The sequence below is a fragment of the Phoenix dactylifera genome, chromosome 5 (assembly GCF_051530095.1).
Source record: "Phoenix dactylifera cultivar Ajwa chromosome 5, Ajwa_hap1_PhDact_Kaust_v1.1, whole genome shotgun sequence".
In the NCBI taxonomy this organism is placed as follows: domain Eukaryota; kingdom Viridiplantae; phylum Streptophyta; class Magnoliopsida; order Arecales; family Arecaceae; genus Phoenix; species Phoenix dactylifera.
Window position 1 is genome coordinate 11,785,666 of NC_143194.1, and position 20,175 is coordinate 11,805,840.

General features: G+C 37.2%; 1 protein-coding gene across 1 annotated transcript; it reads right to left on the minus strand.

Moving 5' to 3' along the window:
• Positions 1–2,143: 2,143 nt before the first annotated feature.
• On the minus strand, positions 2,144–8,592 carry LOC103716576 (DNA-directed RNA polymerase V subunit 7-like). The gene is made up of 3 exons (XM_008804620.5): positions 8,333–8,592; positions 8,175–8,232; positions 2,144–2,981 (listed from the first exon to the last, which is right to left on the minus strand). The coding sequence occupies exon 3, from the start codon at positions 2,971–2,973 to the stop codon at positions 2,443–2,445; it is 531 nt and encodes a 176-aa protein (XP_008802842.1). The 5' UTR covers positions 2,974–2,981; positions 8,175–8,232; positions 8,333–8,592; the 3' UTR covers positions 2,144–2,442.
• Between the last annotated feature and the right edge of the window lie 11,583 nt (positions 8,593–20,175).

Consider the following 20,175-nt stretch of genomic DNA (forward strand, 5'->3'; position numbering starts at 1 on the left):
CTTTCCTTGGGTCGACTCAAGGTTCAGTTGGGTCGACTCAACTTCTTCTTGGGTCGACCCTAACAGGGTTTCCAGAGAACCTTTTCTGTCTTCTGTTCTGTCTTGCCTTTGGGTCGACCCACACAGGGTTTGGGTCGACTCAAGCTTGGGTCGACTCAACTTCATCTTGGGTCGACCCTCTCAGTAAATCCAGAGAACCATTTTCTGAGTTGTTTTGAGGATCTTGATATTTGGGTCGACTCATGCTTTCCTTGGGTCGACCCAACACACTGTTCATCTGTGCCATTTTTGCAGAAGTGTGCCAAATGATTTCTTGATGTGCCGGGATCGACCAAATCATCCTTTGGGTCGACTCAATCCACACTTTGCTGCATCTCAAGGTTAGATTCATTCAAATAAACAATGAAATGTATCTATATCAATTTAAACAAATATACTGAGAGTAACAGACTTAAGAATGTAGTATCGATTTAACTTATAACATACTCTAGATAATTGCTTGTTAATCATCAAAATAACACTATCATCCTCATACGGCATATTCATTGATATTTGTGAAGCTATCTATAATATGTCATTGGCCTGATCATGCTAATAGAAAGCACAATCAGAAATAATTTGATGTAAAAGTGTCATTGCACAAGGGCACAGTTTTCATATTCAAAGAGATTTAGGACAGGATATACAGTGTCCAAAATGCTCACTAAGATACTTACAAGATTATTATCCTTTTTACAAACATTTTTACTGAGTCCTAATTGCTACAGCTTCTGCAGTCCATTGGTGCAACAAGGATTTGTCTTGCACTCTGAAGTGTTCTTGGCATTATTCTCTTTGTTTTTTCTTTATTTGGCCAGAAAATATGAGAAGTTACGATGCCCTACTTGGTTTGTAAATCTATGCAACTTAATAATTTCAGGAATTGCAATATAAAGCATATCTAGCTCACTGTCAGGAATCTGTGAGTGGTGATATTTTAACTGCCTGCCAACAGTAATCTTAAAAGGACATTCCAGAAAAACTGAAATTTTACTTTGTGATCTTGTTATCATTATTGGCTTTCGGATTATAACGGTTTTTTGCATGGATTATGGAGCATGATAGTTTCAGACTGTTTTGTTCTGATATCTAGATTGGATTCTTTGGCTCTCCTATCAGCAGAAAAGTGGAATACAATTCTATCAAGAAATAATTTTGCCTTCTGGAATGTAAATTTTCCATCTGGACAGTTGCATCACTTTCGCTGTGGCAGTCAGGGGAGAAAAAAATGATCAAAGCAGTTGATTATACCTTCATTCAAAGTTATATATGCTGTTGGTGAAAGCTGGAACCTCTCTAATGAAAGAATCCAACAATGAAGAGAGATGAGGAGGAAGAAAACCAAAAGTTGCACTTCTTTTATCTATCATCTTGAGGACAAAATTTGAACTGTTTTGCTTTTCTTTGTTTACCACACTGAAGATTTTCTTCCTTTCCACTAGAAAAAGTGAAGAAAAATAGACAGAAATTTGAAAGATGATGGCTGCCATTGCCAATAGGATTGTCATATACTATAATCATATTTCCGTAATTCAACAAAATGCCACAATTATGTAAAACTCTGGAAATGACTCAAAAGAAGGATTTATCATTATTTTGTTCTAGCAAAGTCCAAATCCTCGTAACATTTATATCATTAATCTCAAACTCATTACTTACTAATTAACGCATGCATAGAACGATGTTATTACTGAGGAAACAAGCCCTGATTTCTTAATCATCCTCCCTCTTTGCTGCACCAAAGGCTAATACAATCAATAAACTCCCAAATGGGGGGAAACAAGTACTCTCAGCCTTTAATGACATCTCCCGTGAAAGCTCTGATTACACTTGTATGGGTGATCCACAACCTTCAAACACTACTCTTTGCTCCCCTACACCGAACAGGGTCAGCATCATCTTACAAAAAGATGTAGGTTAAGATAACTAAATTAAAAATAATGCAACAAGGTCAACATGACTAGGATGGTTGCAGCTGTTCGGTAGCGATACCATTCATATGGTTGAACAATTTAGCCATATTGATTTGCAGAACAGCATTGCATAAATTTACAAGCAAATACAAGCTGTCACCAAAATTGTTGTGCAATCCATGTAGTCCTAATTAGAATGGTTAAGCCTGACTCAATTTTTACTTCACAACAACTCAACCTACAAGCATTCTAGGATTTTTAGAACTGCCAAGAACATAAATATATTTGCGGTACAGTCAAGTCCAGATCAAGTTTAACATACATCAGCCCACAGATTTACAAGTAGGCTAAGTTCATCAAAACATACAGCATCTACCAGCACATATAGAAGGTTGGAACCTGAAAACAAACCTCTTATCACATAATTGCCAGCTTCTGCCTAACAAAAAGACCCTAAGCTATCATAAGCAGGTCCATTAATGCCAGCTAATCAAATAGGTCCAAGGAAATCACCTGCTAAAGTTGCTAGTAACTGAAATTGCCTATCATATTCCAACCACTTGAACCCAAGAACCTTGAACCGCACAATGGTGTCCTTCTCCAGCTTCGAATGCTTATCATTCAGAAACACGGGGTTCTCCCCAGCAACATAACGGTAGTCTTTCATCGTCTTTTCAGGCAGAAATATACTTTCCATTGGTCCAGATTTCAGAAAGATGCCATGTTTAAGAATTTTTTCCACTGACCCTTGTAAGATCTCACCCTTGGCAGGTTTCTGGGTGATGCAGCTGAATGTTACAGGGAAAAGAACATCTCCTGTGAGACCTCGGACCTTCCCTTCGCCTACCGAGTTCAGAGAAGTTACTGCAACATAGTATCCATGCTCCTTAGATGCCTTTCTGTTTGCAAATTCCTCCATAAGGTGTACAATAATCGCTTTCTGGAGCAGAAGCCCTTTTGCATCCAGCTCGTTGGGAGAAATTAAAACATTCCATTGCATTTCTACCTCAAAAAACACCATGTTTTGATCTACCAGAACCCAATAAAGAAAAATATGAGCTTTAATTTCACAACTTTTAATTGGAATCGATCCATAAATGGATATATATATATATATAACAATTTGAATGGATTTCATAACATTTCATTTTAATGAATCCTTCCAAATAACATATCTCCATATGCTTAAATGCTCTTCTGTGTCCTTAGAATAACATGTCAATGAGAGGGAAATATGCATTTAAATCTCCATAGATGCATCTTAACATCAAGAATTTCATCAAAGCTAGAACATGATATGAAATTTTGAAGAATGCAGATCTCAACACCAGCAATTAAATCCTGTGAAGTTATTAGAATTTATATCACAGATTTTCTACATAAACTCAAATAAAGTTTTTTTTTTTTTTTGTTTTAGAATCCATTATCACGGGTAATGACTACCTTACAATTATGAAGTGGCATGACCTTCTAGGGAAAAGGATAAACAGAGCAAATCAAACAATACTCAGTGGCTCTCCTATTGTCAATTCTACAACTTTTCCTCAGTTTCATTTGGCTTCTTTTCAAACAAAGTTGCCTGATTCTTTTAAAGCTTCGATGAATCTCACCATTTAAGCATTTCAAATAAAAAATAAGATCAAAATAATAATTTAGAAAACTCACGACATGACTTGAAACAATTAAGTAATCATGATTACCAATATGTTCACAATAATTTCATTATTTTATTAAAGATGTTGATAAGCCATAAAACATACTGTTCAAATGCATAATGATATAAAAATAATTAAAAAAAATGTAAAAAGGTTATTTGGGATGTTCTTTAACCTCAAAATTTTATCAACATCACAGGTTCTAAAAAATATCATTCAGTAATATGAATTGGAATTTCACCTGACGATCAATATTCCATTAAGCCAAAACATGGAATCAATAAAAGAGCATGAAGCAATTACATTGTAATTAGATTTCAGCATGTACGCTGCAGAGGTAAGGCAATCAGTTTAAAGTATTTAAGAATAAAATTAAGTATAACAACTAACTTTTTCAAAGAGATATCATAATGCCACAAAGCATAATTTCATGCTCAAGAACAAAGATGCATAATCTTTGATCAATATGAGCATAAACACCCCTAGGAATTCCCTCTGCTTTCTTGATCATATACAAACTTGAATGCTTCAAATCCTGTAAGGTTGGATCTAGCCAAACCCTAGTTAAACTGTAATTTTCACCCTTCTCCACCCCACCACGTTCACTTTCCAAACCTAACAAGCCTATTTAGGGTTCAATTTTGATTCATACATTTTTCCCCAATTTTTCAGCCAATTTTCTGCATTTCTTGGCCTTATTTTGGAGCCAGTACGACTGGCTCGACTCCTGGTGAAATTTAAGTGCACCTACTTTTGTGTTCTGCTTTTATGACTCGCTAATCCAGTATAGTTTTTAGACCTCATCCATTGGATCATTTTGTGGTTTCTCTCCTTTGATCTCCTTTGATCTAAGCCCTCCATGGGCATGATCCATGGCTTCACCTCCTACCAGTAACCTAGGGACATTTGGACCAACGTAAACCTTAGGATCCTAGAAACCCTCTAGAACCTTAGATGTAAATGCTTCATCAAATTCTAAGAGCCTATAAATACCCCTTAATTTAGACTTGAGAGAACCTTTTGAAACCTTAGGAAACGTTTGCTATTTAGATCTCAGATTTCTCCCTTAGGGTTAAATATAGGGTTTGAGAGGAGAGAGAAGGAAAGCTCCCATCCATGGAGTCTTCTCCTCTTTGATCCTTCTTCCCTCATCAACTTAGATCCACCCTGGTTCCACTTCAAAGAAGGCATCAAGCTTGAACTTTTCCACACCTAGGAGCAAGAGAGCAAGAAAGGGCCTCCTAAGGGGTCCTCTCCAAAAGGAGAGGTCCTCAATCAGCCAGCATATCTGATTGCACTTCCTTTCTCCTTGTTTTCTTTTCTTTATGCCACAAATTCTATTAAAATTTGGCATAGATGCTTTGATCCACCATGTAACGCTGCTCCTTTCCTTTGTTTTAAATTCTAATTTATTTTTCTTTTCTTATACTTTCTTTAAGATTTGGACTTAACAAGATGGATTAGGGTTTACCCATTTTACACCACTCTCCTAGACCAAAGATCAACAAATCCAAGGCCCTCACAATCCCCCAAGAACATGTAAGGAGGATGACTTAGATGTCTCTGTTCGCTGAATTTGCTCTAGTGAGCACCACTGTAAGTGACATTCACTGTAATAGTCCAACAATCCTAGGTATAGAGTAACTATGGACCTAGCTCTTTCAGAGGGCACTTTGGGGGTGCCTGACCCCTTCCTACATAGTATCTTTGGTGCTTACCAAGCTTTGGTTCGAAGACTGAGTCATTATTTTAGAATCTTTGAGGATTTTCCAATTTTTCCTTAGAAAGATGATGGTGACTCTGCACACCACCCTCTCCCTGTGGACACCCTAATGGGACTGTCTACAATGAGGTTCGCTATTACTATTAATCTTATTGGGTTGTTTTATCAGCAAGTTTTATGAAAATAAGTTTGCTCAAAACATAAGTAAAGAAATTGTGCGAAAAAACTAAATTGGTACTCTTCAACAAATCCAAATTGAAAAAAAAAATTATATTAGCTCATATATGTAAAGAAAAGAGTTTCATATTTGTTTACATAATCAAGTTTTATTTTTAAAATTGGTACAAACCAAAATATCCTCGAAACTAGAAATAGAGAAGAAAATTATATGCAGGTACAACAAACAATAACAACAACAAAATGAATTTGTAGAAAGAGGTGGAAACCAATATCCATATGGTAGGGGTGCGGGTGCGGGTACAAATGCAGGTGCAGGGAAGCAGATACTTTAGGAATACTTTTAATAAGAAAACACTTAGAAAACGGTGGGGGTTTGAGATTCCGGAAGATTACAAGTGGGTGAGTTATCTTAGGTAGAAGATTCCAGCTACCAAGGACCAAATGTAGCTAGATTATCGATGTGAAGAAATGTAGATGTCAAACTTAGAGTTTTTCAACTCCTTTGGGCTTGACAAATTACCCGATGCCTTTTTGCTGCTATATTGGCTAGTATAAGTGATCATTTGCCTATAATTCTTTCCTGAACTCTCCAATTCGTATTAAAAAAAAAAACTTTCAAGTACTCTAATGCTTGGTTCAGGCATGAGGATTTCTTGAAAGTGGTTTCAAAAGGATTGGCAAAACCTATTTTTTGAAGCCCCATGTATATTTGGTTTAGAAATTGAAAAGGGCGAGCAGGGTCTTAAAGGAGTTAAAATACCAATGTAAGAAAGGGCTGGAGATCATGCAGGACATGCTGACCTATCATCATTAATATTAAATATTAAGAACTAAAGAATTAAGAGATAAGGGTAAGGTATCTGAGAAGTGAGAGGAGGAAATGCTTGAGTAAAAGCCAAAGATTAACTACCTACTGAATTCAGACCAATTCAAAAGATTTTTTCATGCTTCCATCAAAGCAAGAGATGTTTCAAGAAAGAGCTGAGGTGTACATAGTGGACCCATCAAAAGTGAAAGTAAGGTCATCAGATATTTCTCTACTCTAATGTGAATTTCAATCAGGAGAACTGAGAAGACCGCAATGCTAGAAGACCCTATTCTAATGCAGAATGATTGCAGTTTTTTGGAGTAGCAGATGGGAGGTCAAAGATTAATGTTGTAGGTAGACGAAAAAAGGCACCACAACCTTACAGATTGTAGCCTAAAGACATAAAGCTTGGGGAATTAATCTCAAAGCCATATGTACATTCTTTGCTTGTTTGAAATGTATAAATGAAACCTCTTCTTTTTCTTGCTCTTATTTGTATTGGTCTCGATTTGCTGAAATATGGAATATATTATATTCTTATTAGAAGCTTGAAAGAAAAACTAAAAACCTTATAAACTTTCCCTAGAGATGATAAACCTATTGTGAACATGACTAGTTTGGGCGCTTGTGCTCTCAAGGAATTGTCAGATATTCTGGTAAGAAGTAATGACAAGATAAAAGGACTGAAGAAGATATAAAAAAACAAAAAATAAAAATAAACGTAAAAAAAAGAATTGGCAGATATAGATGGAGGAAAAGAACCCCGCAATTCAATTGGTCAATTGGAGGGAGTGTAGGGCCTTTTTCGCATGTAAGCTAAAAAGACAGGTTGAAAATTGTGAAAAGATGGAAGTTAAGTTGTGATATCACTGCCCATCCAAGAGGAGGATATTTGATAGATGACTGTGAACCCATCAACTGGTGAAAAACATGGGGCTTAAATTTTTCCACAAGCATTCTTTTAGTTAGAAATTGACAACTATATCTGTATGAAGGATTTTTATTTATAGAGATAATCACATGGTCATATGAACTCACCTTAACCATAGAAAGATAGCATCAAAGGAGCCCAAGAAAAATTCATATTGCCCAAATCATAATTATCAAGTTAGATGCCTAAGGCACATATATTAGGACAACCTTATGTCAATATACATCATCGTTTTATCTGTAACAAGAATAACACCTTAATCAACTTGAAATCAAGTTATTCGTGAGAACATAAACCCAAAGATAAACTAATTGCGAACGTTTCCTTGCAGCATGGTACTTCAAAATTCATAGAGATGGTTTTGAAAGAGAGATCTATAAGCGCTAACATGGTGCAGGTGCAAACTCTGCTAAATTGGTAACCAACAAAGACGTCTATTGGCCCAAGATCATGTCATATGTTCATTGCAGTTGAAGAAGAGGATATGTCCATTTTCCCCTAGTTTATTTGAATCTTAGGACTGCAAGACCCCTTTCTTTTGCTTATCTGGCATTATTGTCTTAATTTTTGCAATGCAAGATCAATTTCTTTTAAATATAAAATAACTATATTTACTTCTTTTTCTTTCTCCATAAAGAACCTAGATACATCATTTTTACTTTTCATGATTCTTCCGATCATTTTTCCATTTTAAACTTTGAGTGGACTTCCATTATTCAATTTGAATTCGTAAGAAATTAATGAAGTAACAGTCGTTCTCTGCATCATGAAATATGAACATTTTTTTACCCTATGCATTATGAAAAATTGCTTAGGGAGACAGAGAGAGATGAGGGATGAGAGATGTTGAATGCGAGAGAGAGGTGGGGGATTAGGGATGGTGAATGCGAGAGAGAGAAGGGAGGAAGGGAGGGAAAGGAAGCACCTGTGGTCGTCGGCGGTCGTCGGAGGTGACTTCTCGTGGGCGTCCTCTTCGAAGGAGGCTGAAAGAGAAAGAGAGAGAGAGTGAGAGAGAGAGAGAGAGAAGCGGGAGAGAGAGAAGGGAGGAAGAGGGGCAGAGAGAGGAGGGATGGGAGTACGTACGGTCACAGGAGAAGGCGACGAGGGAGATCGGAGGTTTCCGTCAGCGGTACTTGTCCTCTTTGGTGGGAGGCTCAGAAAGTGAGAGAGAAGGAGACTAAGAGCGAGAGAGGAGGGAGAGGAGTGCTGTCGGAAAAGAAGGCCAGGAGGGAGGCCGAAGATGGCCGTCCGCCGTGGCCGTCCTCGTCGATGGCCAGTGGCGGACGAAGAGAGAAACGGAATGGAGAAAAGGGGGACAGGGAGCGACGGGAGAAATAGAGAAGAAAAAGCAAAAGGATCAAAAAAAAAAACTCTGTTATGAACCAAGCCTCATATTTAATTGAAATTACAAACAATGCCATTCAACGGGACCTATTCACCGGTGGACAGGGAGGTAACTGTGATCGTTCGTTTTAGTTTGGACGGCTAGAAGAGACTTGATAGCTTTAGCCTTTAGGTAGCGAACAGAAACGAGCAGTTTTTTTTTATTTTTAAGCCCCTCCTGTCCCCATTACTTTTGGAAAAAAAATAAATAATAATTATAATAAAGATGAGAACCATCCGCCAATTTCGTAGCCCCTTTGTCTCTCTCCTCTCTCGAAACCCTTGGGAGTCTCTTACCCTTTCCCATCCCCAAGCAGCCTATCCTCAAACAATCCATCCCTAGGTGTGCATTAGCTGGCCATAAATTATGTGCCCATGAATGCCATATTCTAGATACTATATATCAATACTACTAGAGATGTGTATTGGGTCACTGATGACTAATTTACGAGATATATTTCAACTAACTATGTGGACTATGTATTGATGAACTTGGTTATCGATATCACTTATGTTCTAAAACTAAAACTTTTTCTTCATCTAGATCTTTTCAATTCTTCACTAGTGCTGGATCTTCTAGCAAAATTAGGAGTCGCCGAGCTGGTGCATCTTCTAACATGCCAACTCATTTAGATGTATCTTCTTCTTCTAACGAAAACTAGATATTATTTTATAGTTATCCTTGATCTATGTTCAAACCTTCCTGCTATGTATCTTCTTGTTATGCTTTTCTCAGTAACTTATCCCTACTTGTATTTAAACTCAGTTACTCAATGAAATTTTCAGTTTAAGTAACTTGTGTTTAATGAATATCTATAGCTTAAGGTTAAGTGATAAGTGTTTACTATTTCTGCTTCTTATGATATGCTTTAATATTGCAATTCTATCTGATGAATGTTTGTTTCAGTTTGATGTTTAAGTGTTTCTCATTATTTAAGTATTAATCTCTTAAGTTTCCTTCTTATTGATCATGACAAAAATGGAGAGAAATACCAAAAGATGAGAAAACGAAAACAGAAAAGTTCAAAAGAAAAGCAAATAGAGGGAGAAAAGTTTAAGTAAAAAAAAAAAATAGATATACAAGAATGAAGAATTGACATCCATGGAAAACAAAAACAAAGTTATAAGTATAAAGACATAGCATAAGAACTGCTATGGAAACAAGCAAGCTAATCTTTGAAAATTGGAATTCTTTTTTTAAAAAGTTATATCTATATATCAAAATGGGGAGAATTACTTATAAACCTTGTAATAAAAGTAAATTCAATCAATCAAGTATAAAGAGTAAATGATATCAAACAAATATAAACTCAATTTAAAAAGATATGATCATTCTCTGAATTTGCAATATAAACTCAAATGATATTTCCTACTTATACTACTATCTGAATTTTACAAATTTATACTCTGTTCTAAAAGTTATAGTCAACCCTAAAGGATGAATTTTGATGATTACAAAACACATGAGATGATATTGTGTACTAATGACATTGGCTTAATTGTGAAGTTTTATAAGTCAAGAAAAATCAGAAGAAATGAAGCACTGCAAATCATAAGTTCTTCGCAAACATCTCATTGGACATGTTCTAAAAGAAAATGATCTTAATATAATCCATGGAGATCAAAGATGAAGTCTAAAGTTTTCTGTTTGAAAAACTTGAGTCAACCCCTAAGCAAAAAGGACAAGTTTAAGTTGATTCTGGTATGTTTTACTCAAGCAGCACAGTCAATAAGTCGACCCCCGCAAAACATGAGTCGATCCTTGTTCAAAATGAGTCGACCCCCGAAATTGAAGAGTCGACCCTTGCGTTTGAAGAGTCAACCCCTGCTCAGTCTCAGCGTCAGCCCAAAAACTATAGTATGAGTCGACCCTTGCGTTTAAAGAAGCGACTCCTAATGAAGATGAATCGATCCTTAAGGATAAAGAGTCGACCCTTTGAAGATATCACAGCATAAGCCTTCTCAACATCTTGAAGTGCCCATCCAGAATGAACATGAGTCGACCCCTGAGTTAGATGAGTCGACCCTTGTACTGCTGAGACCACAACGGAAAGCTTTGAACGACTTTTATCTTCTTCTATAACATAAAAAGATTCTCATCAGAACGGGAAGAAAGAATTTCAAATCCTGCCGAAGAATTTGTCTATAAATACGAGGGAACCTCAAAATGGAAACAACAAGAAAAGAAAAAAGATTCTATTGAAAACAAAAGGTTTCCACTGAGAAAAAGAGAAGAAAAGCTTAACAGTTCATCATCCTCACCGGCATTCCATCTGAAACCTTCTCCCGTGAGGAAATCAGTCGAAGCTTCTCACTGCATCGAGAAGAGCAGTTGTTTAAGCATTGGAACATCCTTCCATAGCCAACCTCTTCATCAGCTTCAGTCTTCATTTTTATTGTTTCACTCTTTATATTCTGAAGCTTTAAGTTTTCTGGTTACAGCATTCTTTTAGTCAGATTAATTGTTGCTGTAACAGTTTCATTGATTTGAAACTTGTAAAGGCTCTTCCAAGCCTCGATTGGAAGTTGCTGAATCGAGAATATTCAGCAAGGAAAAAGTTTTTGGTTGGTTTATCTGAAAACCAACTGGGTTTTTTTTGAGCCCGGAAAAACAAACGGTGAAAAGTTTTTGGTTGGTTTGTCTGAAAACCAACTGGGTTGTTTGTGAGCCCGGAAAAACAAACTGCGTAAAGTTTTTGGTTGGTTTATCTGAAAACCAACTAGGTTGTTTGTGATCCCGGAAAACAAAAGTTTTTCAGTTGGTTGCCTGGGAAAATCAACTGGGTTTTGATTGTGAGCCCGGAAAACAATAATCTGTTGGGTTATAGTAAAATCTCAAGCAAGGCTTGAGGAGTGGACGTAGGTGCTGAGAGTGCACCGAATCACTATAAACCTTAGTGTTTGTGCTTGTAGTTTTTCTCTCTTTCTCTTCTCTGCATATTCCTGATTGACTTCCTCATTTTATTCGCTGTCGTATTTGTGCAATCTTATTTTCGCTGCTGAATCTATAACATAACAGTAACTCATACTCTTCACACGTTTTAACTTTAATTTTTTAAAAAAAGACCCAATTCACCCCCCCCCCCCCCCCTCTCTCGGGCCACGCACCTCTGGGCAACAGTTATTATCCCTATTTACATCATTTTCTTTTAGAACTCAAGTGTTTTGTCATCACCAAAAAGAGAGAGAATGTTGACTCTAAAGGGTTGATTTTGATGATACAAAATAATTAAGTAAAAAGATAACTAATCTATTTTCTTGAGTTTAATTGATTAATTTTAGAAAGCAAAGAAAAAAGGCTTCAATTACTCTCAAATGAAGATCATCAATCTGAAGTTCTATATCAAGAAGCATAACTCCAAAAAGGTCATGAAAACAATCCTTGGAAGCTCACATGTAGATATAGAAATTTTCATCCTAAGCTACCTTAAGAGTCAATCCCAAGTTTGTAACAAGTCAACCTCGGCATACTCTATTATCTGATATACCTTCATAAGCCCACTCCAGCAGATCACGAGTCGACTCAGATCAATCTCAAAAGACAAATAAAAAGCTATAAAATTCATCGTTTTAATGAGTTGACACATGAAGAGCTCGAGCTGACTCCAATCTAAAAAGAGTCGACCCCTAAATAGCCACAAAAAAAGGATAAAAAGCTGAAAATTTTATTACATTGGCAAGTCGACCCATGAAAAATACGAGCCAATTCTAGTCAAACAAGAGTAGACCAGCCCTATAGACAAACGAGTTGATCTCTGATGACCGCAGTGAAAAAATAGAGAGCAGTAAGACTTAGTCCATTGAGGAGTCAACCCTAGAAAACGAGTCGACTCATATCACTAGATGAGTGGACTCCTAAACTAAGAGAGTCGACTCCACATTATACATAAAAGAAAGACAGAGTGCAACAAAAACAAAAGCAAGCTCGAGTCGACCCTTGAAGATCACGAGTCGACCCCTGAAGATGTCGAGTCAACCTCTTTGCGCCTGACAATAATAATAGCTAGTTTTCATGTGAGTCAGAACAATTGTTGTCATCTCACAATAACTCTTTTACCTGTCTAACGGCTAGGAGTATGTTTCAATCTCTTTCAAATGGTATAAATGCATAAGAACACCATGAGATGAAGAGAGCTCAAGCAATACAAAGAAAAATCACTAAAGCAAGAAAAAAAGAAAAAGAAGAGAGCTTCAAAGAGAAAATCATTCAAGAGCATTCATAGTGAGCTGAATGATCACATTTTCTAAAGCTGAGAGTTGGTAAAGTGCATTTGAGATCAATGAAAGCCAACCAACAAAGTCAAGCTCCATTTATTTCTTTGTATATATTGTTTAAGAGTTGTACTTTATTGTGCATGCACTTATTCATTCTATACTCTGTTGTAACAAGTTTTAGGGACTAAAACTTGAAAAAAGATCCATCCAAACTTTGAATTGGACTGTATTGAGCCTAGGATAGGATCAGGGAAGGTTTTGGTTGATTGCCTCAGAAAATCAACTAGGTTCATTGTGAGCCCGAGTAAAACAATCTATGTAGATTTTGGTTAATTGCTTGAAAAAATCAACTGAGTTGATTATGAGCTCATGAAAAATAATTGAATGTAATCCCAAAAAGATTATAGTGAAATTTTCAAAAAAAAAAGTCTTAGAGAGTTGGCACCGAACTACTATAAATCATATGCATTTGTGTTGCTTACATATATTTCTTGCATCTCTACTTATTACTTTTGCTAAAACTAATATTCATCTATAAAATTTTTAATTTCACTGTATTACACTTAAGTTTTTGAAAACTCCAATTTATCCCTCTATTGAGCTACATTAATTGCCGAGGTCCTCAAGCAATCTTCTCCGGTGCGCGCACTAAAGAAATTTTGTTTGAATCAGTGCCCCATGTAGGCAATGCCAGGGCCTTCTAACGACACCCTAAAAACAAAGCTCAGAAACAAAACCTATGCAAAAAAAATAGGGGTAATTAATTCCCCATCCCCAAAAAAATATCCATATGGACGTAACACTCTGTGCTTTTGAAAAGGCAGCACAAGGTGGGTACGCCGATAATAAGCTAGCATTTTGCATTTATATTTTTAATTTATAAATCTATTTCATTATAAAAGTTTAATTTTAATTAAAAAGAATCCAAGAATGATACCCGCGCAACATGTGGGGGGATAATGAAAATTTAAAATTAAATTTAAGTGACAAAAGAATGAATAAAGTTTTGGGAAATAGAATGATAATTAAATTTTAAGTGAGATCTGTATAATAATGATTGACCATTTTGGTCCAACTTCTCATGAATAAAAATATCAGCCCCGATGGAAAGGATAAATTATTAAATAAAACAACTGAATGTTCGTAGTAGGATAAATAAGTGTTTGCTTACATCAAAAAATCTGTTCCTTTTTTATTTGATCGAGAGTTTCCAATCTTTTGAAGTTGAGTCATTTTTTTTCATTTTATTTGGAGCTTGAAGTACATCATATGATTATTTCAACCTATTAAAAAACTAGAGAAGAAAATATTTAGCAATGTTTCAAAGGATTAAATAGACAAATAGCATAATCACTATAGGAAAACCAACCTATTCTGGCGCTTTTTGCAATCTTTAGCGATGCTTATAAGCGTTGGCTAAATCCCGCCGACGCAACGCGAAGCGTCGCCAAAGCATCGGCGATACCGGAGTGGCAAAACTTTTTGCCGACGCAAGACGAAAGCGTCGGCAAAAACTGAGATTTGTCAATGCTTATAAAGCGTCGGTGATAACTCGACGGACAAATTCCTCACAGCCCCGACGCTTTAAAGCGTCGACAATTGCCGACGCTTCAAAGCGTCGGGATCCCGCATTTGCCTACGCTAATGCAAGCATTTGAAGCATCGGCATAGGCGTGTCGGGGCTGTGCTATAACGTCTTTTACCGACGCTTAAAAGCGTCGGGAATTGTATTTTTTTTAAAAAATAAAAATACCAATTCACGTTATAAAACACACATTATGAAACATATATTATAACAACATGAACCTGTATTACATTGACACATTGACACAAACACTCATATCATTCGAAATATGAATATTATCATATTTGATTAAAAATTTGCTTAATAAGTTTAGAATTACAATATACTCTGAAAAATAAGAAACATATACATATCAAACTCTATAAATAATAGTCTACAAGGCATCAGGGACGGGATTTAGCTCCATCATCATCATCTCTACAAGCGGTTGAAGTATCAGAAATCTGCACAAAAAAAAGAGAAACCTTAGAAGTTAGGAAAAATGTAATACATTAACTCATATATCATAATTGATAATATGTAAAGTATTCAAATAGATATAGTTATTTACCTGAGAAGGGAGAAATCGTTGTAACATGGATGAAATATTCGGGATGGAGGTGAGATGTCAGCGCGCAGCTAGGGCATCAACCGAGAGAGGATGAGGAGAGGGGGCCGGGCGAGCGGTTGGGAGGGTTTTATGTTTTCTAATGACGCTGCTACGTGTCGTCATTTCCGAATGTTTTAACGACGCTTTAGAGCGTCGTCGTTTCTGGAGATTTACCGACGCAAGGGCAAAGCGTTGGCAAAGGTTGGCGCTGAGCCAAACTTTCCTGATGCTTTCCCCTAGCGTCGGAAAAACACATTCAGCAAAACTCATATTTGTTGTAGTGAGTTATAACTGTTTATTAGGTTGATTATACCGAGTAATAAGTTGTAGAAGAAAATGACTTTCTTCAATAGGATTATTTCAAATATTCATATACAGCTAGTACTGTAGTTGTTAAGAATGTTAAAATAAAGATATAGCATTTCCACAATTGCTTCCTAGCAAATTTTTCCGGTTCTATTGGTTCGTCCTCCTACTTTATAGGCACAAAGCACTATATTAATATCTACTATCAGGAAACACTGCTTAATTAAAATACCTTTATCATAAGATGACACATTTTTCCATACATCCTGTCGAATTTATTGAATTAAAATTGAAATTTGATTTCTATTTGTAACTTAAGCGTCGCATATGAAGTTTAAAATCATATATGATTTTGGAATCTTAACATAAGATGATTCAATTCAAATTTGAATTTGAAATTTAAATATCGTATCTCCTGATTGACCGAGCCTATAAAAAAGTCTCCACGTTTTGAGTCTTGGGACAACACATCCAAACCTAGATCAGGCCTTGTACTATTACTATGCATTCTTTGCCTTTGATGTTCCCTTCAATTTGCACCAAATTTCATTTCTTTCTCAATTTCATAAGCTCTTTCTTTTATAATACTTTTTGGACAACTGAAAGAGAGTCAATTGGGTCAAGCCTCTCATGCAAATGTGCCCGTGATTGGAGGATACGGGCTGAGCTATGTTGATTATACCTTGGGGATGATCTTGCTGTAGATTCGCATAAGGGTGCAAATTTTGTTCTTAGATCAGTATTTTCACATGCCTCGGCCCAGGCACATCTTCTTTCCTTTGATTTTTGTAATTTGTATTGTTATCATTTTTGAAATTATTGGTGATTTTCTAGGAACCGCACCTCCAACAATATCCAACATATCACCCCCGGGGTCTATCCTTCCATTCTCCAACGAGCAGTAGTGTTTTCTCTATGGACTGATCCCTTAATTAGGAAGTGTTAGGAGTCCAAATCCATTAAGAAATGGCTAACCACGTCTATCCTGACTTCTTTTTTCAGCAAGTCGATCATCCTTCTTTCAAGTCATCCTGTAATCCACCTATTTTGATCTTCTTGGATTTTATGGGACACCAACCATTTCTAATCCCTTGTTCAGGGAGTTCCAAGAATCCAATCCCCTAATCATACTTCCATTTTGACTCTCCCTCTTCAGCAACTCAATGAACTAACCTCAAGTCCCCCATGTATTTTGATCTTGTTAGTCCTTGTTAATTGGATTTCAAGGGAAATAAAAATTTTAAAACCAATCTTGTTATACTTGAAGAAAGTGGCTGATTGCTTGTGTTTGGAAGCATTCAAATCCCATCCCATTGCGCCCTTCTTTTCTTCTTGACATCTTCCTTTCAGTGAACAAATAGATTATATGTCGTCGGATCAAAAGTAGAGACGAGGAGTAAAAGCATGCAGATTAGTTTATATCATAGTCGTCTAGAATGATTTTTGTGACGAATCAGTTGGTTGGTCTGATGGAATAAGATCTACTACCAATTACTTTATTTAGTCATCTTTTTGTTCTTTTCTTCTTCTTTTTTTTTTTTTTTTGTTAAAGACATCTTTTTGCTCTTTAGAAAGAATAAATTGTATCGAACGATATAAATTTGTTTATTGATTTTACTACAAAAAATCCTCAAACATGCAGATGATGATGGTGCTTGTATATTTATGCTTTTATTTGTATGGTTAAATGGCATAATCAACTAAAAAATTATGCTCGCATAAAATCTTGCACTATCTCCCGGCAAAACCTTGGGATCTGTTTAGCATCATTTTTATTTCTTGTTTTCCACTTTGAAAAAAAAATAAATAAAATTATATAAACTGAGAATTAAAAATATATATTTGATGTTATTTTTTTATTTTTTATTTTTAAAATTATTGTTATTATTTTTTAAAAGATAAAGGTAAAAAATTCTTACTTCTAATATTTTAAAAACAAGAAACTCATATTTTTTGCCACCTCTACCACCATTGTCGTTGTATTATCATTATCACCACTATCACCACTATTGTTGATATTGCCGGCTTTACAATTGCTGCTAGTATAGCACTACTATCATCATCCCCACCACTACTAACCTTGTCGTTGTCATCATTGACACCTTCACCACATCATCTCTACTATCGTTATTGCCTCCACCACATATTGATGCCTCTACTGCCACCACCATCACCTCCACCACATTACCGCCACCATCATCATCACATTCGTAATACTATCGCCAACCCTATCGTCGATATCACTGCTATATCCACGGCCTCCATTGCTAATATCACTGTCCTCTGCTACTATTATTTGTTTATTTTTAAAATTAATTGGCTATACCAAACATGTTTTCAAAAAAAAAAAAATCTTAATTACATGGCTCCGTACTTGTTTTCTTCATTGTCAAGGTACCAAAATGTTGTTTGGACGTAAGACACAACATAACAAGTGGGGAGAAGTTCTGCCCTGCAGTATAGCAGGATATTCACCTGCTATGCCTAAGGGCTTTAATGCTACAGAATACAGCAAAAAGGGTCCCTCTACTCAAACTCTTGGTCCATGGAGACTTCCAGCATATTGTGTGAGCCTTTTTGTTTTGGTAAAACATATGATACGAGACTTTAAGTTACTCAGTGAATTTTCTGCATTAAAAACATTCCATAACACATCTGTTCTTGACATTTGGATTTATGGGGAGCGATTTGACAACCAATACATAATGGAGGGTTGGGTATCTAGACTCTGGTGAGGAGGAGAGAGGTGCTGGTTGTCAGGCATGCTGTGAGATTGGTTTTGGAGCCCAGTGTTTTTGGAGTTTGGTGATGAGGGTCAGGTATGGGCTAATGGACTGTTGATGAGGAGATTTAGAGTGGACGGAGAAGCTCCTTCATTTGGAGGAAGATCTGTGCGCACAGTCCAAGAGTCCTGGCCAACACTAGATGGCTCGTTGGGGACGAGCGAAGTGCGGACATGATGGGTGACCCGTGGATAGATGTCCTCTTGTCGAGGCTCTGGCCGACCACGGTCAATGTTGAGGTCGTGGGGGTTTGCGGCTCAGCGATCTTCTTTATCTCGATGGAAGAGGGTGGAAACCTGGCTAGATCAGCCATCTATTCAACGAGCATCTGGTAAAGAGAGTGCAGTCAGTGGTGGTTCCGAGGTGTGATGCTTCAGACGTGAGGGTCTGGAGCTCATCTTGCAGCCCAAGGGTCAAATTGAGGGATCTCTACGGCCTCTTCAAGAGTGAGCAAACTCAAAGTCGGGATTGTGCCTAGATCTAGAGGTTTGGTCTTCACCCGAGAGGTTGCTATGTTCCTTTAGAAGGTGACCTGGGGTTGTCTTCTAACTTGGGCTGTCCTGAGCAGGCGTGGGTTGAGCATTCCGCCGACCTACCCTAGCTGCTAGCCAGAGGAGTTCGTGGACCACGTCCTCTTTCAGTGTGACCGAGCAGTGCGGGTGTGGAGACTCTCCAACATTCCATAGAAAGTACTCTGCAACACGACCTTGGCTGATTCCTTCCTCTAGTTATTGAGGAGGTGGTCGGGTACACCTTACTCCTAGATTGCGGCGATTATGGCTACATATGTTGCCTATCACATTTGGATAGCCAAGAATTCCTGAATCTTTGAGGTAGTTCGCTGCTGAGGCTTACTCTAGAGAGGGCACACATGCAGGTTGCGGAGATCATTCATACAGGTTCATCTGGAGCGCCTATGATAGCTCGGGGCACCTAGGACTCTACCTCTGCTCTTGTAGCGTCTCAGACAGTGTTTATCACCTAGAAGCCTCCACCTTCGAGCTTTCTCAAGGTTAACTTCGATGGATAAGTATTGGATGGCAATAAGAGGGGTAGGCTTCATGATCAAAAGCCCAGATTCTAAAGTGGTAGCGGCTGGAGAGAGTCCGATTTTTGACACCTCAGTCCTTAAGACGAAGCTAACAGCAACCTAGGCTAGCTTCAGTCATGTTCGATATGTGTTGAGGGCCAATGCCATCCTACTAGAAGATGACTCGGCCAGTATGGTCGGTTGGATCCTAGGGCAGCCTAAGAAGATTAGGTGCCACCACCTCCTACTTCAGAACATCTGAGGTATGGCTAATGAAGGTATCACCTTCGAGGCGAGGCATGTCATTGGGAGGCAAATGAAGCTATAGACTAGGGGCTCGTTTGGTTCGCAGGAAAAGGAGGGGGGAAAGTATGGTCAACGGGAAAGTAATGAAATGCCTCTTGTTTGGTTGGAGTTTTCAAAGGAGAGAGATGGGAAAGTTGTATTCCCATGGGAATATGATTCCCATATTTCATGGGAAAGTCTTTCCCATGAGAAACATGGGAAAGTTACTTTCCCATGAGGTGGGAATCACTCCTTTTTTATTTTTTTCCAAAAAGACCCTTCAACATTAAAGAAGCATTAAAGAGGCATTAAAGAACTAATTTTTATTAAGGGCATAATAGGAATTATACATAACTTTCCTAGGAAAGTGGATGGTCAACCAAACATGAGCACTTTGGAAATTTATCACTTTCCCATGGTTAACCAAACATGCCAAAAATACTTTCCTAGGTATCCTCTTCCTAGAAATATGATTCCCAGGAATCATATTCCTAGGAGGGAAAATACTTCCCGCGAACCAAACGAGCCCTAGGTGACTTTCTTTGTAGTTGATCACTCAAGTGGAGTCATTTGGACCGATGAGGCGAAGTTGCCCCGGACGCTTTGAGATTTGCTATTTCCTAAATTTCTTGGATATACTCCTATGAGAGTTGTATGAGTTATTCATTGTATCAAAAAATTAAAAAAGAAATAATTTCTTATGAGGAACTGTGGAAAGTAGTTTGAGCTACAATATGTTTATCTGCAATA

Coding starts and splice junctions, on each gene's coding strand:
- LOC103716576 (XM_008804620.5), bottom strand. CDS start 2,973: ATGGTGTTTTTTGAGGTAGAAATGCAATGGAATGTTTTAATTTCTCCC.